The 27,350-nt window shown below is 36.9% G+C and overlaps 1 protein-coding gene across 1 annotated transcript; it reads right to left on the reverse strand.

Annotated features, from left to right (window-relative positions):
• Nucleotides 1-551: 551 nt before the first annotated feature.
• Nucleotides 552-27,350, reverse strand: UHMK1 (U2AF homology motif kinase 1). Its single transcript, XM_043876690.1, has 8 exons — nucleotides 26,904-27,350; nucleotides 25,352-25,644; nucleotides 24,407-24,598; nucleotides 22,307-22,401; nucleotides 16,079-16,155; nucleotides 15,833-15,931; nucleotides 11,620-11,708; nucleotides 552-7,668 (listed from the first exon to the last, which is right to left on the reverse strand). Exons 1-8 carry the CDS (start codon nucleotides 27,169-27,171, stop codon nucleotides 7,522-7,524), a joined length of 1,260 nt encoding a protein of 419 aa, XP_043732625.1. The 5' UTR covers nucleotides 27,172-27,350; the 3' UTR covers nucleotides 552-7,521.

Here is a 27,350-nt window from a genome sequence, read left to right on the forward strand (position 1 = left end):
TCCTAAAAAATATGCCACACCTAGAGAGACCAGGATATGATTACCATCTCTAAGTCACAGTAAATGTTGGGTAAGTTTACTTATCCTATTAGGGCTTTAGTTTTCATAAATGTAAAAGGGAACATTAAACATGACATAATCTAAAATAGTACCATCATCTAGGAGATGCTCCACAACTGATGGTTGAACCTACGATCTCATACTGTTGTCAGAAATTAAGTCACTCGATTAAAGTCATCCAACTTGATAAAAGATCCAAGATTAGAACACAAGTTTCTCAATTATGAATTCTGGTTCTTTTCATGAGATTAGGCTGTTTCTACGTAATCAAAAACATTTACTCCAAAATAAAAAATTACATTTTGGTATTGTCAGTGTATGCACTATTTTCAAAAGTGAAAAATTATACTCTTTAGAAATGAATGAAGCTACATGAAAAGTTTTCAATGGTAGCTCTCAGTAAAAATTAAATCATAAATAAGTATACTTACCTGTTATCTAAACTTGAATGTTTATACTAAACACAGAAATAGTTGAAATATAAAAAGCAATTCATTTGTTTTTAAGCTTTATTTTATCACCCTTATCAAACAAACACACATCAAAAAGCATATCAACAGTGCATCTTATGGTAAGTCAGTTTACAACAAAACTGAACAAGGCAATTGTGTTTACAGATAGAGTTTTCAGCAAAAAAACTATATGCAATTCAGTTAATTGAAATGCTGTGTCCATACATTTTTAGCATATAGGAAAGTGGAAAATAAAAGTTCTTTGCTACTCAGCAAGAAAAAACATGTTTAAAAGACTTGAATAGAAATCAGAAATACAGAGATTTGAGAAAAGAATTTCTTGGTACTGATACACATCTACATTTATAGTCCCACTCAGTTATTAAAAAAAAAAAAATCACAAAAAAATAAGACATCACCAAGAACAGAGAGCCATTGTGCCAAGAAATGCCAAGACCAATAAACTCCTGAAACAACGGGTACAAATGCTATAGACAGCTATTGTGTACTGTAATGTTCTTGTAGTTCTGAGGTGAAGGTAAACCAACAGGAGAGAATACTCCTTATAACTGGCTTTGGTTTAAGTGATCATTCACATTTTTCTAACCATACCTTCTAAGCAAAAACACAGCTATTACATGTTATTGAGGGAAAACAGCAGTAGGTTTTAATATTCACAACCAACCACTCCAGTGCCGATACAGGAAGCCATAAATTATCAAAATCTGTTGATCATAACTGGATTTCAAAGAGTGAACAAAAGAACAAAGATGGAGTCCTTTGGGGGGAAAAAATCTGTTCTACCCCAGATTTGACAGTTAGGAGGATATAAAGGAATGTTAAATTATTTATGATTTTTTTTCAAAAAAAAAAAAAAGAAAAGAATGAAGGAGTTAAATTCTGCTGGAAAGAGATATGACAGCTTTATACTCTGCAAAGTAAATATTCCACCGAGATGCATCTTAACCTTTTCGATATTGTACTTAACACTACTTACTTTCGTAAGATGCTACAACACTGCAGCTAGTGCATACTATGTCACCCACCGCACCCAATGTGCAAAGGCAAACACAGAGATGGCGAATCCCGTTTCTTTCTGACCCTTGATTTGCATAAGTGTTGATGTATGCCAAATACACAAAAGATAGAGTCTCATTTAAATATTTATTTTTAAAAATTTGACCAAACTGAATATGGATATTTAATCTGGTCTCATACACTCTTAAAATAATTTTCCAGGGAAACAATGATGAGGAATGTATAGAAAAGGCAATGTTTCTATGTCACAGGTACCAAACTTGGATTTTTAAAAATAAATATCATTTTTAGGTCATAAACTATATGAACAATTAATAATACCTGAAAAAGGAAGCCGTTTTCTTCCCCTCATCTGTTTATATTACTTTTCTCTTCTTTACTCTTAAATCTGGTAGATTTCTGACAACCCATGGTAATAAAATAATATAGCTACAGATAATTCAAATAAGTGAAAAGATTTTGAGTCCATAAATACATGATTTTGGATGTGTGATACAGAACACCTCATTACATTTTCTTTTACACACTCACTATTCTGACATCATGAATACTATTAAGGAGAGAGTTTAGAAAGGGAAGGGAATTCCAACTGGGACAGAACCGACTACATACAATTCTCTTGCTGACAATCAAGAGTTTATGATAAGAAATAGCTCTGATGTTATTACCTAAGAGTTTTGCAAATAGGAATAAAAATTTTGACAATTCCAGTTTGGGGTTTTTTCTTCAGAATGTGACTTATTTTCATTATACAAAGTAGTATAACAAAATAAGCTCTTTTACTTCACAACAAGGATCAACAGTCACATGGATCAATGGTCACATAAGGCAAAACAAGACAGAATGCTCTGTTCTCTCTGACCACAAAGCTAATCATAAAACATATATGACTTTCAAAAAAGCTCTCAGTTTCCTCTAGGATACTGCGACAGTTACTCTATTTAATGGGAAATAGCTTGCAATCATTTGATAAATTTCCCATGAATTTTGGCATTGATAGTGCCACAAATGTAACTGCCATGATTATGACAACTCTCTGAAAAGCACAAATAAAGCAAATAAAACAATCCTTCTAAATAGTGTAACGGACAACAAAAGTGCTGAGTTGTAGGAAAATGAATACAAACTTCACATCAGGAGAACAAAGGTTATGTAAACTGTGTATCTCATATCCTGAAGATCACCTTCATGACCACCCATAGACAATTTTCTAAATGCTCTCTGGTTTACAGGTATTTCTTTTACAGCCTATTTCTCCTATAAAAGTCCAGAATTGCAGCAGTTAAAACTATTTACCTTCTTAAATGTCCACAAGTACTTGTCAATCACTGTGTAAATCTACTGGTCAATCACTGTGTGAATTTAAAAAGCAGTGAAAAACACTGGATAACAAACATGATATATCCTGTGGTGTCAGAGAAGACGCTAATCTAAAACAGAATAAACTCTCTAACATTTGGGGTACTTCAAAAACAAAAACAATCATACTCCTCTAACACTAAGAAAATGTAACTTACCCAAATATATACCACAAGAGGCTCAGATGAATTCCATTTCACAGAGATTCAACATTCTTTTATTCACTGAGAAAGCTAGGAAGTGATACTAACCTGAAAAGGCTAACATCTCAAAAGTAAAGGTGATTTATTGAGCACCTTAAGAAATGGAAATTCTTTTGAGCTGTGACCAAAGTTTGGTCTGTATTGTGACCACAATTAACAAGAAATAAATTTTATCAGAGAGCTAGAGTAGTAAGATTTGAAGAAGGAACGTAATATTAAAAATGGAACTACATCCAAGGAAGAATTAGATTCTGCTAGACGACTCTGGCTTTCCATTATATGTAATACTGGGGAAAAAAAAAAAAAAACAAATATGAACAGTTTCACACATACCAAAAAAAAAAGAAAAACCAAAGAAATGTTGGGAATTTTATACTACATTACTCAAACCAGAAGTTATTCCAGGGGAAGGGAAAGGAGCAGTAACTACTATCATCTGGGAAGGTTTCACCCAAATGAGTTTAGTATTTTCCAGGAAACACAAGGCACTTGCTTAAATCTCTGACTGTCTACACATCCACCAGACTAAAAGTCATGATGCGCTTCCATCTGCACCCTAATCTGAATAAAGCCACCTGGCACGTACCCTCGCATGAAAGTCCAGGTAAAACACGTGGTTACTGAGTGTCTCCCCCACCCCCTCACCCAGTAACTATGTCAGTATAATTACCATCAGTTACTATGGTGCTGATTTTCATTAAATTATAAAAAATAACATGTCACACTGCCAAGTATAACTAGTAGCAGAAATTATGTAAGCTAGGCCTAATTTTATAAGGTTAGGACAAAAGTCTAAGAAAAGGATGCCAAAATGTCAGTTACCTGCATTTGAGAAATAACTCAAATGAGTCCTAAAACAGCATTTGAGTACTGTAACTCTGACTATAATTTATTCCAGAAAGGTAACTGATTCCCTTACCAGGGTGAAAGCCCAGTGTACTAAGACAGAAACAAACATTATGCCCATAGTTTCTCTTCAACTTCCTTTACATGGCAGCACTCTTTCTGGCAGCATCCCTTATAATAAATTTGCTCAAAGGTTAAAATATAAGTACAAGTAACATGATTCTAGAAGAGAAGTTAAATAATAATTCAGATTTTTTTTTAAAAGGCTAATTTAACATAGCTCAGCACTCTTTTATTTAGCAGCCAGAGTACCTTTAAAAAGAAGGCAATACCTGTCTCAATGAAAACAGGGAGAAGGATGAGAAAAACTGTATTTGTGGTTTTGTTCTAAAAGCAGCCATAGTAGTGGCCCAAGGCATAGCAGAGAATTTTTTTTCTAAAGATGTGCTATACTCATGGCCACAAGACAGGGAAGACATCCAGTAATAATAAATGCAATCAATCTCTTATTGCAAGAGGCTCATTTTGTTATTATGCCTTTAAAATGCAGCAAATAGTTTCTTTTAGCTAGTGCTATCTTTTACTGAGGCACCCAATCCCATTTATTCTTCTCTAAATACAGCATTAAAGTTTTGAAAGTGGCCAACTAGCCACCTCCTCCAAATATGTTTCCAAAGAACCAAAGATTTCCTACAGAATAATCAATTTACATGCCTTTTCTGGGACAAAAATGTACCAGGACAACATCATGGGACAATAAGGAAGAAACTTGAAGGCAAGAGGGAAGGAAGCACAGATATTAATTCAGGGAAAGAAAAATTACCTGAGATAAAATTTTCCCAAACTGGTAGGGGTTACGTGAACATGAACCTTCGTATATTTACCCTACCTCTCCAAAAGAAAATTTGTTTTTAAAACTTCAAGGAATCAAAATCTCTGTGTATATATTTCATCCTAAAGGATGATGAAAACTGCATCTTTTAATATTTGGTTCAGGTTTAAAAAAGTTAACAAGATTAAACTTCTCATAATATTAGAAGAGGGAGAAAAATCTGCAAATGTCATCTTTGGTAGTAATGGGCTAAGAGCTATAAAATAACAATTTAAATCAAAGGAGGCATCTTTTTTCAATTTTGTGGCTTAAATATGAAACATTTAATTCAATGCATGATTACTTAGGCTCATCAGTTATTCCCTCAGCACACTTAAAATCTAGTTAGCATCTGCTGTAATAAAATTCTACAGTGTTAAACACTCCATATACTCATGATGTATACTCATCAACAATAAGACGATCAAAGAATGCTGTGAAATTCAGCATGAAGATGCTAGCAGCACACTGCAGCACTACGCTTAGAAGCCCACCTGCAGTTTACTTGTAAGGACTTTTCTTTTTGGTGGTGGTGGGGAAGGGAAATGAGAAAGGTGTATGTGCTAACCTAAAATACTTGCCCTTAAAAAGAACTTATTTGCACTGTGTTCATCAGTATGTATGGAAGGACCTGGTGTTTTTAATCATCATAGAAGCTGCTACCCATACAAATATTTATGTTTTAGGAAAGCTTAGGTCTCCACAATACTCTCTTGAATTTTTACCTGAAACCAAACCAGCTAATAAACCTCTGAAAGGGCCAAAATGAAAAAGAATAGCTCTTCCTTCTAAGGGCACATATTAGAAGTTACTTATACAAATTTCCCTTGGGCACCAGGCCACAAGGTCTTTTGGCAATTCATTATTTGTCCTCCTTATACCAAATTTGGCTTCATAATAAATATTAAAGAGAGTTTTGAAGAATTAGGTAACTATGATTAACTAAAATATCAAATAGTAACTGTGTGAACAGGGTAAAATAATTCATCCTCTAAGACATAAATTCTTAATTGGGCTCTCAATAACCTGCATGGCACCCACAGGGAAAACCTCTACGAGGAGCCTTCCAGCAGGGAAAGATATAAAAGTGTTTTCCTTAGGAAAATAAATAAATAAATAAATTTTTCCTTTAGTTAAGAAAACAAAAACTCATAACCTGTATATAACTTTTTTTGTATAATCAGTGCTTTATAAAGATTTCCTAAGATTTAAACCTCTGAAGACAATCTACTGTAACATGAGAGGAATCCATTGATTATCATTCCTAAAACCATGTAATCAATCTGTGCCCATGAACTTAGGAATACTAGTAGCCTCTATTTGGGGTCACGTTAGATTGCTATGAATCCTTTTAAGAATTCTTCATGAGTTTTTCTTTCTTTCTACTTCCACCTTATTATAGCTACACCTTTCTTAACTTCCTTGCAGTCAAAAGTCAGACCACCTGACCAACTAGGATGCTTTCCTCTAACTTCTCTTCAGCTTAGGATAGAGGTAAAGAATGGGGGAAGAGGAAAAGAAGGTGTGGGAGGGAGATGAGAGAAAAAGGAAGAAATAAAGAATCCTTGATTATGCACCCTTCACCTATTTTTTTTCTTTTCCTTTCACTGAACAATTCATTCTTTCTTTTTAACCAACATAAATTTTCCATCATAGTAGGCAGAACTCTATCTTGAGAAATCTTATAATGATCCTAGAAGAGTCAGTATAAAACAGATGAGCTAATGCAGGGTCTAAAGCAGACCCTGAAAGATGGGGCAATCTATGTGTACCAAAACTCTTACAAGAGTTTTCTCACTTTAAGAGAGTTTCAATGTAATCCAGTCTAGACTTGTGTGTTCTGGGCCTCTCAGGAATGGACTATTTTCTCATTTCATTCTTTCAGACACACCAACTCCCAAAAAACCTGTATCCTAAATCTTATAGACATTAAACAGGTAGGGAAGAGATGGGCATAGACTGTATTAACCCACAAGATTCACACTATAAAGAATGCTACTCAAATATTCTCTAACCTTTCATACCTGCACACTCACTCAAGCATACATACTAGACATAAAAATTGTGCAAGATCAAGCATCAGCTTTCTATTTAAAAGCCTTAATTAAAAAAAAAAATATAGAGATAGGCTCACCGCAGTTTCTTTAAAGGAATATTCAGTACTACAGTACTCCTTTAAAAAAAATCGTAACTCAGTGTTAAGAACACAGTAGGGAACTGCTGCTTGACAATTACTTAAAATTACTGACAGCATCCAGTGCCAACTACGGATATCAATAAGGAAGAACCATCTGACAACATAAAGGAATAATCTGTAAGTGATGTCACCAACGCTAACAAATTTGTTAATATTCCTATGACAGGATAGTATTCGTCCCTGCTTCATGATCACATGAAATAGTTGATATCTTTTTAAGTTACATACTGAAGAGCAGCACTTGCCCTACTGCACAAAAAAAGATGCCCCGTGGATGCTCTAAAACCCCTCAATGTACAGCTAAGAGGTCTTGTCCTACTCAGAGCCAAATGTCTGCAATGCAGTCACTGTTTGCGCAATGGCTGCACATTAGTAGGATTGAATAAATATACAAAGTATTCCCTTAAAATGATAAGGGGGGTACTCCTGCATTCAGATGTAGAATAACCCAGGAAATGGAAGAGGAGAAACAGGAAACAGTCCTCAGGTTACTGATTAAAGCAAAGTTTGATACAGATATCCCCTCTTGTAGGCACTCAGTGGGTAAAATGTAGCCACAACAAACTTTCCATCAAACATCCTTCCAGTCAGTAATTTCTGAGCAGCTTTGGAATCACCAGCATTGGCATACTCAACAAAGACCTGTAAGAGAACAGACAAAACAAAGTAACTTCATTTTCATCAAAACTGTTTCAGAACAGTGCTTCTCCAACTTTGCACATGTGTGTGTGTGCACGCACGCGTGTGCACGTGTGTGTATATCACTTAGTGACCTTGTTACAATGCAGATTTTGCTTTGGTAGATCTAAGGTGGGGCCTGAGTCTCTTCATTTCTAAACCAGATTTCAGGAGATGCTAAAGCTGCTGGTCCACGGACCAGCCAAGTTTAGAATACTTAGAACTCAGTTCAATTCTGAAAAAAGTTCCATCAAAACATACATCCTTTTGCCAAGTTTATAAAAGTATGTGGAACAGTGCTAAACACTTGCTGAAGACAGGGTCGAACAGCCCAGAGAACAACTACATTTCAACAGTGCCTCAAAGATTTGTAGAAGCCATAACTATAGTAAGGAAGAAATTTAAAACTAGGTAATTTCCTTTCCTAGGTAGATGAAATAGCTTAATTTATTAGTCTAATTTAATTTACTATGACAATCTAAAGCAAAAGTTATAAGCGAGTGAACTGACTGACCCTCAGTTACTGTGTAAGTGTGTGAACCAGGGGAAGAACTGCCTCTCCCACCTCAGTCGGATGCCCCCTTTGTTCCATCAACATTCTTCACACTGAGGTGCCAGCACTCTAGGACACTCAAGAGACTTTCAAGGTGGATGCGAGGGGAGACAGACATCAATCTCCAGATTCCTAACTGTCATTTGCACCTTTTCCTAAAAGTGGACCTACCTATAAGTTCAGGCAGGTTATCCCTTTTCACTTCCCCTCTCTTAGGAACCCTTTTCCTAGCTGAAAAATCAAAGTATTTCCAAAGGGCATAAAAACTTCCAGGACATAAAAAGAAACAACTTCAAATCCAATACTTTTTCTTTTTTTAATGGACTCTGCCTGCATTGGTCATGCAAATATTTCTGCCTATGATTGGTCATGCAAATATTTCTGTTAAGGATAAACTGTGACAATTAGACCTAGGATATTTTGGCCTGTGATGGCATGTTCTGAATTCATTAATATTGTAAAATGGACATGTAGAACTGATTCTGCCTCTTCCATTCTATGACATTTTAAGCTATGCATTGCTCTTAAAAGAAAAAGTTTGAGACCATCCAATGCTAAAAATTGATGCCCATTTTACTCATCTTAGATATAGTTGATATTTTATATCTCTTTTTCTTCCCAAAACCGATGTGTTTAGCTGTAGTTTCTAGCAATAAATACTTTTTCATTAAATATAAAAGGAAGATTAAATGATGTCCAATGAGAATATGAAGTTCTTTTTGATTTTTTAAATTGATTAGTAATTACTCCAAAATCTATTGAGACCAAAGTTCAATAAATGAGTAGACATGCACTTATACAAGAAATACAATGCTTCCTATCTTACTTCTTGCTTCATGGATAACCTACAGTTTTACACATTATATCACTGTAAAATAAATAGAGGAAACACATTTTATAACTTATTATGTAATTAATTACATTAGAGTTCTATCATTTTAATCTTGACTACTGTTTATAATTGTAAGAAGCATAATCTATATTCCAGTATTTTTTGAATATTCCTTAAAAAATTAACATGTTATTTTGAACTGAAAAATTCATGCTGACTTTACCAACTAGGCAACATCTTCAATAACTGAAAGACGTTAAATCTGTGATTTTAAGAATTTATCAAAAGTTGCATTCACTTTCCACTTAGAAGCTTATTTCTTTTGTTGATAAAGAAACTTATTTCTTTCGCTCAGTCATGTCAGCTCAGTTCAGTTGCTCAGTCGTGTCCGACTCTGTGACCCCATGGACTGCAGCATGCCAGGCTTCCCTGTCCATCACCAACTCCCAGAGCTTACTCAAACTCATGTCCATCAAGTCAATGATGCCATCCAACCATCTCATCCCCTGTCATCCCCTTCTCCTCCTCCCTTCAATCTTTCCCAGCATCAGGGTCCTTTCCAATGAGTCAGTTCTTCACATCAGATGGCCAAAATATTGGGAGTTTCACCTTCAGTACCAGTCCTTCCAAGGAATACTCAGGACTGATCTCCTTTAGGATGGACTGGTTGGATTTCCGTGAGATCCAAGGGACTCTCAGTCTTCTTCATCACCACAGTTCAAAAGCATCAATTCTTCGGCACTGATAAACCCAATGTCATTTTGCTCATGAAAGTGAAAGTTGCTCAGCCATGTTGGACTCTGCAACCCCATGGAATGTGTAGGGGTGAATCCTCCAGGCCAGAATACTGGAGTGGGTAGTCATTCCCTTCTCCAGGGGATCTTACCAACTGAGGGATGGAACCCAGGTCTCCTGCACTGCAGGTGGATTCTTTACCAGCTGAGCCACCAGGGAAGCCCAAAACTGCGCTGACAGCAGAGGATGGTTTTGCTCCGTCCACCTTCGGTCACAGGCCCAGCACACTTCAGCTGCACCACGCTGCTGTTACTCTTTTTGGTCATACTTATTTTTTTCCTATCATCTTAAAAGATGGATACTTCTCCCCTGAAAAGACTTTTCCGGTTTCTCTATCTTGCCACTCAGATTCAGTCAGATCATGTTAATCCTTAATTCAAAAATCTTCCAACACCCTTCCTTCTCATTCCTTTATCTGTCCTATACTCCCATACTTCCTTGAGCTAATCTCCCATTATTCTCCATTCTTCTCACTTTGCATAGCCACACTGCCCTCCTCAAACCTACCAGGCATACTCAGGGGCTTGAAATTTGCTGTTCTCTCTGCTAGAATTCTCTTCCTTACCTCCTTCAAATTTTGACTCAAGTGTAATCCATTATGTTCTTCCTCACCTGCTTATTTAAAACTGCACTCCACCCCTCCATAGCACTCTCTATATCTCTTCTACCATCTCTTTTCCTCCACAGCACTTATCACTATACATTGTTCTGTCTGCTTCTTTCAGAGTTGTATCCCACCTGTTACGCTCAACAAATATGGTTGAATAAACAAACAGCAAGGATGCAGTTATTAGTATGCTCCTGACACTGAACGAGGTAAATGCTGTTATTACTAGACTGGCAATAATAACTTTTCACTAAGAGGAGAGTGAAATTTCTTTCACTTTTTTTCAGTTGCCAAGAATTTTCCTAATGTTTAACCATGAAAGACAAAATCCACAACCAGAGGTGATTTCACCAGGGGACATGTGGCACTGGCTAGAGAGACATTCCTGGTGTCACGACTGAGGAGGAGGGTGGAAAGAGACCAATCCAGTGAGCACAGGCCAAGGATGATGTTACACATCCTATAATGTACCTGACAGCTCCCCAAACAAAGAATTATCCAGCTCAAATGTCAGTGATGTTAAGATTAAGAAATAGAATAAAACTATATTCTATTTTCTGGAAAAAAAAAACAAAACCTACAGATACAAGAAAGACTTAATTTAGGATCACAGAGTTTTCTTCAGAAACTGTGATCATACTTTTAGCTTATATATTCTATAGATGAAAAAACTAAGGTTCCTCACAAAACAAGCCAAGTTGAAACTTGAACTCAGCTTTCAGGATTCTCAGTCCAGTACATTTTCCTTGTTTAAATTATCACTGATAATTCTATTACAATCAGAACCTAACCTAAATGGTTTTCCAACTGTACTTAATTAGAAAAAACTGGGCCAAATATTTCTGTAGCTGACCCTGACCTAAATTAGCATATGATTCAGCTGGCTGTGTATAATGGCTTAAAAGTAGATTAACACTTAAGAAAAAATTTTTTTAACTGATAAAAAGTACATGCATATTATAGAACTTTTGGAAAAAGAAAGCAGTACAAAAAAGTAAAAACTGTGATAATGCAAATTCTTAATTTCTAGCAACATTTTGTGTGTATCTTTCTATAAAATTAAAACATTTTGTACAGGATTTTAAAAACCACTGAATCATTTTCAAATTATGAAAAATATTCACTTACTTGTCCTCTGCCCGGATTTTCTTTTGGAACAAGCAGAGATACCACTGGTCCATATTTTTGACATTCCTCTTTTACATCTTCTACAACATCTGATTATTAATAAATACAGCAGTAATCACTTTGATGTAATTTGCAAGCATTCATTATTTTCAGATTTTAAATTCAAGAATTCAAGAATCCATATCTAGGTAATGAAGTCATTTTCTCTAACTTTTAAAATTATGCTTAAGAATAATATAAATTTAATGCATTTAATAATTTTCTTTTTATATTTTAAATCTGTTTTGGTTAATACAGTCAAATAATTTGAAATCCAAATGAAAAGTTTTCTTGCAACTTTCCAAAATGTCATCCTGTTCCCCTCCCTGAAGACAATAAGCATTATCAGTTTCTTCTGTAACCTTCCAAAAACTTTATAAGCTTACACAAGCAAACATAATCATATATGTTTTAAATAAAAAGTTCCACTCTTTTTTAAAACTACATTTTTAGACCTTTCAATATCATTACACAAAATTTTCTCATTTATTTTTATGGTGACTTAATATTTCACTCTATAAAAGATTGATAAATTCTCTAATGTGTCCTACTGATGAATAATTAAATTATGCCCAAATTGCTTGTCATTATAAATAATACTGTAATAGATAAACTTGTATATACATCTCATTTCACTTGTGTACTTACAAATTAACTTTCTAGAAATGGAACTGCTAGGTCAAAATTAATATGAACGTGTAATTGCTAGAGTTACCAATTTGCTTTTCATATAGGTTCACCAACCTATACTCTCTCTGGTGACATACGAGAATATGCTTTCCTATACCTCACCCACATCTTCACTGTCGATGTGACAAGTGACAAAGATATCAGAGTACAGTATTAATATTTCAACAAATGAGAATGAAATGTGTGTGAGATATGTTGCACATCCTTTCATATAAATTGTTTGTGTCCTTTACACAGTATCTCTTGGCTTGCTTTATAAGGGTTCTTTCTGTGGTAGGAACTGTAAATATTTTGTCTATGGTGGTTACGTCAAGGTAAAATTTGTTGAATTATAATTTTGAATTCTGGGCACACTAGTGCACACTGTACCTTCTCCACTCCAGGAATATATATATATTTTTTAATCTCCTATGATTTTTTAGCTAATTTTTTTTTCCTTTACCCGCTCCTGCCTGCCTGCCCTTTTTCCTTCCCTCCTTACCCTCTCCCTTCTTCCTTGTTTTAATACTCTAACATATACAAAACTTGCAATTTATTTTGGTCTCACTGGAAGGTTTGAATCTAACTTCTTCCCCACTACCATCAAGATTATAAGACAGCTGTCCTAACATATATATTTCCAGCAAGGCAAACTTACCTAAAACTACTGTAATTTGAAGATGACCTTGCTAATCAGAACTAACAAAGGTATTTAATGGTACTAAAAAGTCTGCTGCACTTTAGTTCATGTAAGACTCTTAAATAGTAAGATATAATAGCATTTAAATATTTAAATGTTTAAATGCCATTAAATGTTTAAATTAACATTTGAGCATTTAAATGCTTAATGTATTTCGAAGTAGGAAAAAAGGTGTTAGACAGCAAGATACACAGAAAAGAACAGATACACTCTATCCTAAGGTTTACTCAAGAAAGTCCACGCTTGAATTTTATAGCAATCAAAATTATTAGGAGACAGAATTAAATACAGTAGGTAGACACTTAAAAAAGACTTAATAATTTGAAATAGATGTCAAGAGATTATTTAGAACTACTGTACCATAATGACCTAATTAAAACAATGCTGTTGTTGTTTAATTGCCAAGTGGTATCCAACTCTTTTGCAACTCTATGGACTGCAGCCCGCCAGGCTCCTCTGTCCCTGGGACTTCCCAGGCAAGAATACTGGAGTGGGTTGCCATTTCCTTCTCTAGGGAATCTTCCCAGAGTAGGAACTGAACCCACATTTCCTGAATTGCGCATGGGTGGTTCAGTGGTAGAATTCTCGCCTGCCACAAGGGAGGCCCAGGTTCATTTCTTGGCCCATGCAGCCACAGCGTCCCCTTTCCAGGCTTCCCTTGTGGCTCAGCTGGTAAAGAATCTGCCTGCAATGCGGGAGACCTGGGTTTGATCCCTGGGGTGGGAAGATCCCCTGGAGAAGAGAAAGGCTACCCACTCCAGTATTCTTGCCTGGAAAATCCCATGGATGGAGGAGCCTGGTAGGCTACAGTCCATGGGGTCACAAAGAGTCGGACACGACTGAGTGACTTCACTTCATTTCACCCACTCCAGTATTCTGAGCTGGAGAATTCCATGGATTGTATAGTCCATGGGGTCGCAAAGAGTCAGACACGCAAGAGTCCATTCACTTCACTCCTGCATTGCAGGCGGATGCTTCACAACTGAGCCACCTGGGAATTCCAAAATAATGATGAGGGTAAGACTATTCTTCCAGATAAAAAGGCATCCTAAAAAGTATAGATTGGAGATTCCTACTACTGTCACAGATTCAAAGAAATCAGGTTTGTTTCATTTGTTAGGTAACTATATAAAACTGAGGGACATAAAATGATTTACCCTCACAAGAAACAGTGTGGTAAAATTAGCTCCATCAGTAATGGTTTAATTTTCCACAAAGAAAATGTTCAGCACTAAGCAACTGATATTTCTGGACTTCCCAAGTGGGGGAAGTGGTAAAGAACGCACCTGCCAATGCAGGAGACACAGAAGACCTAGGAGACCTGGGTTCAATCCCTGGGTCGGGAAGATCCCCTGGAAGAGGAAATGGCAACCCACTCCAGTACTCCTGCCTGGAGAATCCCATGAACAGAGGAGCCTGGAGGGCTGAAGTCCACAGAGTTGCAAAGAGTCAGACACGACTGAAGCAACTTAGCATGCGCACAATTGATCTTTTTAAGTTTGGTCCTGCTTTTTAGTCCATTCACCACTCTGCTTCCAGAATGCTCTTATTAAACCCAAGTTTGACTATAACACTCTCCTAGTTTAAATTTTAACGGCTCTTTATTGCATTTTACAATGGACAAATATTTATTGAATAGTTATCAGAAGCCAGGAACTATTCTACCCCGATACAAAGTTCTTTTGTGTAATTTATATTCCAGTGTTACTATCTCTGAGATTAAAGTCCAAATTCTTAAACATATCAAACAAGTCTACTAGATATCTGTATTCTGGCTACCTTTTTAGCTTTAACTGACTGTTCCCCAATATCCTAAGATACAGCCATCCCAAACAATTTGCTGTTCTCTGAATATGCCACACTTTCTCTCATTTCTGTGTCTCTGAGCTACTTTTAGCTCAACCCCTCAACTTTTAGTCAAGCAACTTCAATTACTAACAGAACTCAGATATTGCATGTCTGTAGAGATGCCCATTCATGCATCACTCCGACTGAGTTAAATAGCCCTCCTTTCTGCCTCAGTACTTTATTATAACCTTCAAATTTATATAACTGTTTATATACTTGTAATTGTTTATATAACTGTCTCCCCTATTACACTAAAGACAGGAAATAAATCCATGGTGGTAAGTGCATACTCAGTAAACATGTTTTGAGTGAATGAACTGTTAAAAGTAAAATAAATAAATAAGAGCTAAAAAGAAGTGAAAGCATAGGGCAGGAATAGCACAGACAGAAAGAAAGAAGTTGCTGGGAAAGATAATCTTCTTTTTGTATTTAGTAAAGGTTTACCAGATGTAAAAGGATCTGAGGAATTGTTCCAGTCTGCCTGGACTGCTCTAACAAAATGCCACACACTAAGTGGCTTAAACAACAATCACTTGTTTCTCATAGTTCTGAAGGCTGGAATTCAAACATCAAGGTGCAGATAAATTTGGTGCCTGGGTGTAGACAGCTGCCTTCCTGCTGTATACTCACATGGGCAGAGAAAGAGAACAAAGAGAAAGACTGCTCTGTCTATTCTGTTTCAAAGGCCACTAGTTCCATCAGAAGGGCCTCAGCTTCATGACCTAATCTAACCCTATTACCTCCTAAAGCTCCAATATTGGGGCTTAGAGCTTTCTCATAGGAAAATGGTGGGGGACACATTAAATCTGCAGCAGGCATCAAAAGTAAGTGTACTTCAGAGATCATACAGCTCAATATCCTCACTATATAAACTAGCAAAATATGAGAAAGCTATGAAATGGTATGTCTATTCTACACAGGAAAGACACATTAAAATAAAATTTAGGAAGCACTGACCTTCATATTCTTCTTCATTCTCAAGATAATCATCGTCCAGCACATTCAGCAGTCTCAGCACTGGCGTAGGAAGCATCACCAAATCTTCAATATGAGGGGCTGTTAAATTCATTACAACACGGTTAAATGCTAACTCCTCCAAATAAACTGATGAATATTAGGCAAAGGAGCTTGGGAATATAAATTAGTTGATATCTTACTTGATTATAAAATAACCAAGAAAAAATAAAGATGTATACAACTTACCAAAAGGAATGCTAAAGAATGGGCTGCACAATGCCATTTCAGCAGGAATTCTTCTGCTTGGATCATCATGAAGCATGCTAAAACACAAAAATAGGTATCTGTACATCAAATCTTTTGAAAATATAACCAATAAAGAAAATAAAAACATCTAAATATTCAGCACAACATTAATTATATTAGCATGACTTTCTGAATCATTCAACTACAAAAAATATAAATGCCACTTATGAGTAAACAGTTCAATAAATTATTATATATACCTAAGACATAAGGCAGAAAAACCACAACATCCACTGGAAGAAGAATTGCCAACATCCACTGGATCATCGAAAAAGCAAGAGAGTTCCAGAAAAACATCTATTTCTGCTTTACTGACTATGCCAAAGCCTTTGACTGTGTAGATCACAATAAACTGTGGAAAATTCTGAAAGAGATGGGAATACCAGACCACCTGACCTCTCTCTGGAGAAACCTACATGCAGGTCAGGAAGCAACAGTTAGAACTGGACATGGAACAAGACTGGTTCCAAATAGGAAAAGGAGTACGTCAAGGCTCTATGTTGTCACCCTGCTTATTTAACTGATATGCAGAGTACATCATGAGAAACGCTGGGCTGGAAGAAGTACAAGCTGGAATCAAGATTGTCAGGAGAAATATCAATAACCTCAGATATGCAGATGACACCACCTTTACGGCAGAAAGTGAAGAGGAACTAAAAAGCCTCTTGATGAAAGTGAAAGAGGAGAGTGAAAAAGTTGGCTTAAAGCTCAACATGCCATATGATCATGGCATCTGGTCCCATCAATTCATGGCACATAGATGGAGAAACAGTGGAAACAGTGTCAGACTTTATTTTTTAGGGCTCCAAAATCACTGCAGATGGTGACTGTAGCCATGAAATTAAAAGACGCTTACTCCTTGGAAGGAAAGTTATGACCAACCTAGATAGCATATTAAAAAGCAGAGACATTACTTTGTCAACAAAGGTCCATCTAGTCAAGGCTATGGTTTTTCCAGTGGTCATGTATGGATGTGAGAGTTGGACTATGAAGAATGCTGAATGCCGAAGAACTGATGCTTTTAAACTGTGGTGTTGGAGAAGACTTTTGAGAGTCCCTTGGACAGCAAGAAGATCCAACCAGTCCATCCTAAAGGAGATCAGTCCTGGATGTTCATTGGAAGGACTGATGCTGAAGCTGAAACTCCAATACTTTGGCCACCTCATGCGAAGAGTTGACTCATTGGAAAAGACCCTGATGCTGGGAGGGATTAGGGGCAGGAGGAGAAGGGGACGACAGAGGATGAGATGCTGGATGGCATCACCGACTCGATAGACATGAGTTTGAGTAAACTCTGGGAGTTGGCGATGGACAGGGAGGCCTGGCGTGCTACAGTTCACGGGGTCGCAAATAGTCGGACACAACTAAGCGACTGAACTGAACTAAACTGAAGACATAATACTATATTTTAATTTAAAATGTTTTTGATTAATAAACACAACATGGGAAAATGATCCACATCCTGTAACACTAACTGAAAAAAAGCTAGACACAGATTATGGTAACTGAATTAAAAAAAAAAAAAAAAGAGGTGAGATGACTTTTGTCTTGTTAAAGCCTCCTAATAATAAAGCAACTTGATAGCAAAATAAAAAAATTTATGGACAACATCTCTAACAAAAGTAAGTAACCTCACTAGACAACAAAATCCAAGTAGCTAGGGACAAACCATCAATAGCAATAAGACTTGCACCAGATGGGCTTCTATGCAGAAGGAAGCAGAGAGAAACAACAGTTAATCTGATGACCCAGAGAAAAAAATAATCCCCCAAAACAGGTATTCACTGGAAAGCACAAAAAAACCAACTTGAGAAAAGCACTTTAAACTAATCAAGGGGTTATTATACATTCCAAATGAATGCAAGGGGTCCTCTGTAAGATTTGACGGGGCTGAAGTAATCTAGACACTAGAACCTCTCAAAACCATCAGCTGAAGCTGCCTTCTAGGGCAGAGTCCCGCAGAGAAAAGAAATCTCGGGAAGAGAACCCACACTGATGGGGTAAATAAAAACTGAGCAAGAAAGAGACAAAGATATCAGGAAAAAGTAGGGAACGGGAAGAGCCCACAGGATCTCAAGAAAAAAAAGACACACAAAAAAACAGGAGGAGGAGCTGTGTACAGTTAGAAAAGCTACATCTTTGTCTCTAATTTTAGGAAAATGAATTTCACATAAAAATGAGCCACACACAAAGTATTACAACAAAGTTCCTAAACAAGGAAAGAAGACTACAAAATAACCTGCCCTCAGACAGCAAATGCATGCAAGAAAGACATAACCACAACACAGAGGAACACTGTAACCAACCATCTGAAAATGAGCCCAAAGTATTTTTTACAAAGATATAAGATACTAAAGAGTAACATAAATCAAAATTAGAAAATACCAAAAATCAGGTAACAAAACTCAGGAAAGAATTAGGAATAAAAGGAAAAAAATCATTTCATAAACTAAGCTTAAGCTAGAAGTAACATAAGGATGAATAAAAACAAAAGATGATGTCCTAAAGATAAACAGAAGGCAGAAAGGAGAAAAAATTGTTAAATCAAAAAGAAATAATAATAAATCAAAAAGAAATAAATAAAAAACTATTCAAGAGAGTGGTAATACTGAATAGTTAGAGAAAATCTATTAATAATGCATATAGAATGGGAGTGCTTCAAAGAAAAAAAAGCAAAGTAATGGAACAAACACTAAGGACTATAACTTAAGAATACTTTCATAAAACAAACAAAAAGATCTAAAACTACATATTTCCTGAGAATTCAGACCCAGAGCAATCAAAATGTATTATTCTGGTAAAATCACTAGACTTTTAACAAAAACATGAAATTCTCATGGCATTTAGACCAAAAGACCAAATTACTTAAAAACAAAGTGTCATTGGCACTCTGCTTTCAACAGCAACACTGTTTGCTAAAAGAAAATGGACTACAGTTGACTCCTGAACAACTTCAGGTTAGGAGCACACCCTCTCCCCAGCTGAAAATCGATTTAATTTACAGCTGGCCCTCCATATCCAGTTTCTCTGTATCCACAGTTCTGCACCGCGGATTCAACCAACTGCACATCATGTAGTAACAAAGTCTGTGTTTGAACGGAACTACGGAGTCACGTAGTTCAAACCCATGCTGTTCAACGATCAACTGTAATATGTTTAAAATGCTCAAGAAAAATGTCTGCCAAGGATTTTTATAAACAGATAAACAGACTTTCAAGTGTAGTAACACAGTTTAACTATTGTTAATAAGCAAGAGCTCAGAGAATATTAACCCTACGATCAAAAGAACAAGCTTCGGTAGACTAAAATGATTAGAATACAAGCACCAGTGATGAATATTAAATATCTAGTTACACACAGAACTAAGACTAAATGAGAGCATTTGAAAAATAAAGAGTGCATAGCATGTAATAGCCATATAATCTGACAACAAGGTTACAACTATTTTTCAAAGGGGAGAATAGGAAGAGCATATGCAAAAGCAACTGTTTTCAGTAATCTTACTATAGCACTATTATTGAGACTGTTTTAGTGTAATGTGGAATAAAGCAAATGAGTAATAATGAAATATTCTAATCTGGCATTCTCTTTGTCCTTAAGAACCATAATTCTTGACATAAAAGAAAAGAGACATAAAACAGAAGTAAAAACACCACCCACTTAACAGGCCTAGAAACAATGATCACCCCAATAGCAATGAGTATTCTTAATACCCAGACTGTGGTTTTGAGCTTGTTTGGGCTTCCCTTGTGGCTCAGCTTGTAAAGAATCCACCTGCAATGCAGGAGATCTGAGTTCGATCCCTGGGTTGGGACAATCCCCTGGAGAAGGGAACGGCTACCCAGTATTCTGGCCTGGAGAATTCCACGGACTGTATAGTCCATGGGGGTCGCAAAGAGTCGAACATGACTGAGTGCCTTTTACTTGGAGGTTCTAGCAAAGAGCACAGCTACTCGAACACCCTTGACCAAAGACCAGTTCTCCTCTATCGGGGATGGTCATCCCCTTCGCACGAGCGCACAGCTCCGGGAGGGCCGCACATGGAGCTGGGAGGGAGGGAGGAGACAGCTGCCCAGTCAGCCAGTTTAGCTGAACGGGTGACAGATGTCACAACCAGATCGCCTCACATCCCAGACTGTGGTTTTAAAACACTACCTCCTACTAAAAGAAACCAGGCTTCTTGGAGAAACGGCTACTTCCAGGTCTGGAGCAGGAAATGCATACTTTGAACTGGAAACATCTTATCACACCAGATAGTGATGAAGCTATTAAAGATAATAAGGTATGCCAAAGCTAACCTGCAGAGCCTCAAGTTTATCAAAGATGAGATAATTTCAGCTTCAATTAGTATAAGAACTGGAACAGACTGAAATACACCAAATATATTTAGATTCATCAGTTAATAATGATATTTTGACCTTTCAAAAAGGAAACGATCCACTTTGAAAGATGATAGGGAATCAATTCATTATGAAAACAAGCCAATTAAGAGAACCAAGCATTTATTTCATCTTTAGTTAACTAAACGAGGAGACTAAGAACATCACTGTTCTACAACTCCTAACAAAGTAATGGATCTGAGCATTGAGTATTAATAGCTGTTAACACATCAAATGGAGATAGCCACGTTATGTGCTAACCTAAAAACACACAGTACCATATATACAACTACCAATTTACAGAAAATAGTGCAATATGTTAAACTATACTACAATAACACCATCTGTAAAATTCAGACTGTGGACAACTATACTGAGTCAGCAATCCAGGTTGTTCAACAAATAAACAAGGGAAAAGGCGGGTAGGAGATGGAAAGGGACCTTTTAGAGTAAATGAAACTTAAAAGGGATTCTTAATAGAACAGCAACATTATACTATAGTGTTAATTAGCCTCCAACTAATAAAAATAAATGAAAAAAGAAAAAAGAAAATAAAATCCAAAAAAATAAATAAATAAACTATAGTGTTTAGGGATGCAAACTTAGGTAACAGAACTATAATAAAAACAAGGAAGTAATAACAATGAAATCAGGGCAGTGGTTCTTTTAGGGACGAAGAAGGGGCTTGCAATTGGGATGGAGTACACAGAGGACTTCTAGAGTAGCTGGTAAAGTTCTATTTCTCAACCTAAATGGTAGATACAATAATATTCCTAAGTATTCACTAGGCTATGCATTTTTTTTCAGTATTTATGTTTTATTCTAAAAAAAAAAAGGTGTGAATAATTTGCATGCATACACAACAAAATACGAAGGAAAATACTGAAAATACAGCAAAGTGCTAACACTAGAAAATGAGCTTATAATTTTTTTCTCATCATGATTTTTTATAGCTTCCAAATCTAGTACTAGTTGCAGAAAGAAAAAGAATAAAGTTATCATTAAAAACAAAAAAACTCTCAAGCTAAATAACAAAGTCAATGCTAGAACTTGGACTTCTGAGTCTATCTTAGAATCCATTATATAATTTGACTTCTATCCTAGAATCCATTATATAATTTTACACTGCCTCTTTTCAAAGTAAAATGCAACATGCAATACCTAGTATCAATCAGCTACTAGCAGCTACTTAAAACTACTATAATTTGTAAAAACACACACACACACACACAAATATGTGCAAGTATAACTGATGAGATCTGAGTTCCATGGACTCTAATATCAATTTCCTAGTCTTGACATTGTACTCAGATTTTTAAGATGTTACCACTAAGGGAAGCGGGTGAAAGCAAAACACTCTATCTGTCCCCAGAGTTTTCAATGGTAATTATTTAAAGTATAATATATAATTACTTTACATGAAACATTATTTTGGCATTCCAAAGTAAACTTGGTCTTTAGTTAGTAAAGACTCTTTAAACACCTATTCCCCATCATTTACAGAACTGCCAGAGTTACAGAAGGCCCAACATACAGTGACTCGTCACCCATCTTCCACTGAACAGCGCGAAGTAAGAGCCTAATACCTGGTACTTGCCAAGAACACTCTTTTGAAAATAAATTTACTAAAATGACTTGACTACTTTGTTTCTTATTAGAAACCAGTCTGTATAGAATATCTAAAGATTTTTAATTCTAAGGAAGCAAAACCTCTACATGATTAAGCAAACCAGAAAATAATATAAATTCAACCAGGAAAAAAAGCAAGTTTAAAGTACATGTAATGTACCTTTTGATAAGGTCTCTTAGGTGATAGGCTGGAATTGCGGCATTCACCACTGCTTTACTGGCAAATATGTGATCAATAATAGCAGAACTATTTGCCTAAAAAGACAAAAAAGTCCTTCTTTGGTTATTCAATTCAGTCCTTATTTGTTGAGTACTAGGCACACAGCACTTAACAGTTTGGTAAGTTAAATACAACAGAAAACACTCTCTTCTGAAAGTTTATAATCTTAATGAAGGAGATTACATACATTATTATAAAACTTCTAGGGACGAGGAACATTTCTTCTCTATTCTCAGTATCTAACCCTGTGTGAACATTTACTAGGTGAATAAATAAAGAAACAAATACCAAGGCAACCACACAGAAATGTGATTTAATGCAAACTGAGAAAATAAATGTGTGCTAGGTGACTCAGAGTGTCCTCATGATGAGTCCTCAACTGGTTTTCAGATGGAAATAAACCATCAAGGAGAAACCAGGGCAGAATTTAAAAATTGCATCTGTCACATTATTCATACCTTAAATCCTTGTGAAACAAAACATTTTCCCTAGGAGTGCTATGGAAGTGTGTACATGAGTAAAAATACTCAATTTATCATTATCACCAAATATCAATACTTAGCACAGGTCACACACTATGCTAAGAATTAGATATCATTTCAACACTCTTATCATCATTTTACTGAAAGTAAACTACAGTTTAGTAAACCGTAATTTAGTAAACTAAATAACTAACTTAGAGGTGAAGGGAAGATATAAACCCTAGAGATTTAACTTCAGAGCCTAAGCTCATATTTGGTAATTGTGCCTCCAAGGAAAGTGATAAAATATAGAATGATACTTTTACCTAGGGGCAAATAGGGGGGACTGCTTTAATACACATCAGCCTCTAAATTTCACCAAAAAAGAAAAAAAATTAAATGCCTAATTTAATAATTAACTAGATCACTGAATGTGATCTAATTCTACCTGGCCCTGTCCTAAGCAGAAAAAGTCTGAAGAATTCAAAGTTAGTCAAACCTAATGCAGGAAATTGATGTGTTTATCTGTATAAGCACTAGAGAAAGTACCCCCAAAGTACACTGGACTGTTTGCAGGTACTAATGACAAAGAGTAATAATGGTTTTACTCCCATGGCAGCATTTTTTTTTTTTTTTGCCAAAAGTAAGGTACAATTACTAGGCTATTAAAGTATTCCTTCTAACAACTATTTCACCAGATATAGATGACTAGGGGTTTAAGAGAAATAAAACTCTGTGTAACAGCCACACACACTATGTATTATATGCTCAAAAAAATACTTCCTTCATATCAAAATCAGTAATCCCTAAACACTGTATTGCTTTTCAAACACTTAGCCTAAAAGGGACTGATACCATCACAACATTCAAGCCCCAATATGTTTGAAAACATACTGCAGTTAATTCTTAACTCACAAATATACAAAAAGTAAATTCCTATGTTAGCTGGAACTTAGAACCCATGTTCCCAAGCAAACAATGTTATAAGCAGCAGTCACTTTCTCAGGATAGTTTACAAATAGAGCACAAATAGGTAGCAGTGTGGAACTATGGACAGAACACTGAACTTCTGACTACTAGGGACAGAATTTGGTCCAGAACATCCAGTTGTATGACCTTGAGCTAGTGGTTTTACGTATTCGTGCCTCCAGGTTTTCACGCATAAAAGAATAACCAAAATCCATTCTAACAATCCTCACAGAATACTACTGTATTAGTAATGCTTTAGAATGTAATACAATTACTTTTGTTTTTGTTAACATTTTGTTAACATTTTGTTAACATGTTTTTGTTACAATTTTGTTTTGTAAAACAAACCACTTTTGCTTCCTCAGGAAAAGGCATTCATTCAAACACTTTATTAAGCACTTATAACATGCCAGGCCCCAGCTAAAAACAGTGAGCATGCAATGCTCCCTAGCGCATCTGTAGCTATGGGACTGAGGAGTAGCATTAAAGGTAACAGTAAGGAGAATATGGAGGAGATAAAGCAATCAGAGTCCTCAACAAAAATCATTATGAATTGAGTACTCTTACAGTGGGATTAAGGACCTGAAAGCGAAACACTGGTTCAGTTTACCTTCCATTCCTGAGATCTGACTGTATGTTTCAATTTCATTCCTGAGAACATTTCCAGTAAAATGATTCCTAGGCTCCACAGATCAACAGCTGAGGTACATTCTGTATCACTCTGCAGGCCAGCCTGGGCCAAGCAATTCTGCAGTTCTGCTTCAGGAGCCCGATACCCGTCTGTCTGAATATACTTTACATCCTAAAGAAAATGAGTAAGTATTATAACCAACCAAAAACTGCCCACCTTCCATCCATCTCTACAGTGTATTTACCTCTCAGAATGTGTGATAAGCCAATGTCAAACTGAATGCCAGAATTTTTAGTCCTTGGGGATCATAATTCTTTGGTTCATTGACTAGATAGTTCTCGAAGGCAAGCTGTACATTTTCCATACAACTGCTCATTTCTTTAGATATTCTCTTGCCTGTGAGGCACTGCTGATAAATAAGGACACTCTGCAAAGAGCAGATAAACTATGGCGAATGGACCATTTGCCAGAACTGTCACATGAGTTCTTCCATCACTGAAGACATCAGTAATAGTAATTCAACAATTAACCAAACGCTCAAAGAAAAATAAAGTGTTCTATGTAAAGTACTTTTAATAATTTCAGAGCCCTCTTGTACTAGCTCTCTCCTACCTGACTCAAACGTGTGTTAGACACTCAGTCATGTCCGCCTCTTTGAGACCCCGTGAACTATAGCCTGCCAGCCTCCTCTGTGCATGGAATTCTCCAGACAAGAATGCTGAAGTGGGAAGCCATTCCCTTCTCCAGGGGATCTTCCTGACCCAGGAATCAAACCTGGGTCATCTGCATTGCAGGCAGATGTTCTACCGTCTGAGCCATCAGGGAAGCCCCAAATATCTCTTAAGTCTCTACTAAATCACCTCTGTTATTTAAAAATATTTGTTTTAGACCATTGAGGGGCTGGAGAGAGAAAGTATGTCTTACCTGATTGCCTTCTTTGAAGCTAAGTCCAAAGTCAATGAGTTTAAAACATTCATTCTCGGCACTCCACAGTATGTTACGTGGCTTGAGGTCTGCATGGACATAACCCTCATGATGAAGAAAGGCAAGGGCCTCTAGAACATCTCTGGCACAATGCTGTATCATCCACATGGAGCAACCCTGGTGGCTGGAATATAAAAGCAATTCCGAAACACTGACATCCAGGAGTTCAAGCAACAGACAGCGTGATGGCACATTTGGAGAGAAGTGGATTGTGAAGACTCCATACAAAGTCACTGGAAAAAGAAATTAATTACAACACTTTAAAAACCAGACTAAGTGACTATTAAAGTAGATAAAAATCTGGGGTAGTCTAGATAAGGATAGCTTTAATGAGCAAGCCACTGTAATTTATTTTTCCCATGAGTAAGATTTTTGGGCAACTCGGTTATTTTATCTTAACAAAAAAAGATGAGATGACCTTCAGCAGCAGATTACTACTAAAAGATATTAAATATGACACAATAATTCAAACTGTGTTTCCCAAGCACTCAGTGATGGGTGAATATGCACTTAGGGTGCCAAGCAAAACTGATCAGAAGAAAAATCCAAATACTAAGTATTCTTAACGTAAATGTCACAACATGCAAAATCAAAACTGAAGATCCTTTCCTGATCCAAAATAGCACTCTATAATCTAAATACTAAAAGCAGAGATTAAGACATTCAAGATGACGTTTTAACAATCTCCTAGAGATTCATCAAGTACTTAGGCCAAAAAAATTCCCTCCTAAATAGCCAGGTTATATACACCATTTAGCAACCCTTGAAAAAGAAAAGGAAAAAAAAAAAAGCAACACTAGTATTATGAAATTCTTCTTTCAATGGTAGTATTAAAGAGGTCACTCTTCAAATTAAATATGGATCATGTTTGCCAGGAAGACATTTATTAGCCAAAGCCATAACTAATTATAAGCTCTCTGTTGGTATAATAAGAATGAAAACTGTTTTCGAAGATTAATCACCAGTAATCATCATATATCTTACATTCTAAATATCTGAATGATGAAACATGGTCTTACCTGGCTAAAAGTATAAAGTGCACATGTATAATTTTCACACTTCCATACGAACACCTATGTAAAATTTAGGAGTCATTTCTCCCAAATCCATACCAAATATGTATCAAGAACAACCTATACGAGTTATTAGTATTGACGTCACAAGTACGAGAAATATTTAATTTCCGTACAAGAGATGACAATCTACTAAAGATACACCTCCTTTCACCTGAGAAGATAATTCTCTGTGCAACATTCTCTAATGAGAACTGAAGCAAAACAGAATTTACTGAGCATCTACTACGAGCAAAGCAGACAATCTTCCCCGTACTGCAGAGTGAAAGGGGGATGGGAAACGGCCTTGTACCCGGTGATGAGTGCAGGGCGAGACCCACTTCTCCAGCCTAAAAGACGGAAGACGGAACGCCAGGCTGAGAGACAGCACACTAAAACTGGGATCTGGGCAAGACAAGAAGGGAGACAGCGGCAATTACCGATGTTCCTGTGCCCCTGCAACTGCTCCAGCGCCGCCCTCTCTTTGCGGAAACCATACTCGGCGGCCGAGGCCGCAGCCCCGGTGGTTCCTGGCGGTAGGAACTGCTTCAGCGCTCCTGGGGGCGAGCCGGGTGTGCCGCAGCAACGCACCCGATACACCGAGGCCGAGGAGCCGCTACCCAGGCGGCTCTGTACCTGCCACAGCCGCCCGAAGGCTTCCAGAAACCGCGGCGGCTCCGCGCCCCACGCGCAGCCGGATCCCGCCATCGGTGCGGACTGAGGGGGCTGACACGGAGCTGACTCGACGCCCGGGGCAGGCCGGCAGGGACTGCGGTCACATCCCCGCCCGCCGGACCAGCGGCTCCGCAGGGACGGGCCTGCAGCCGCCTCACCGACTGCCGGGACCTCAAGCCGCCATAACACCGGAAGCCGTCTCCTGGGGCGGG

This window comes from Cervus elaphus, chromosome 20 (assembly GCF_910594005.1).
Source record: "Cervus elaphus chromosome 20, mCerEla1.1, whole genome shotgun sequence".
NCBI lineage: Eukaryota > Metazoa > Chordata > Mammalia > Artiodactyla > Cervidae > Cervus > Cervus elaphus.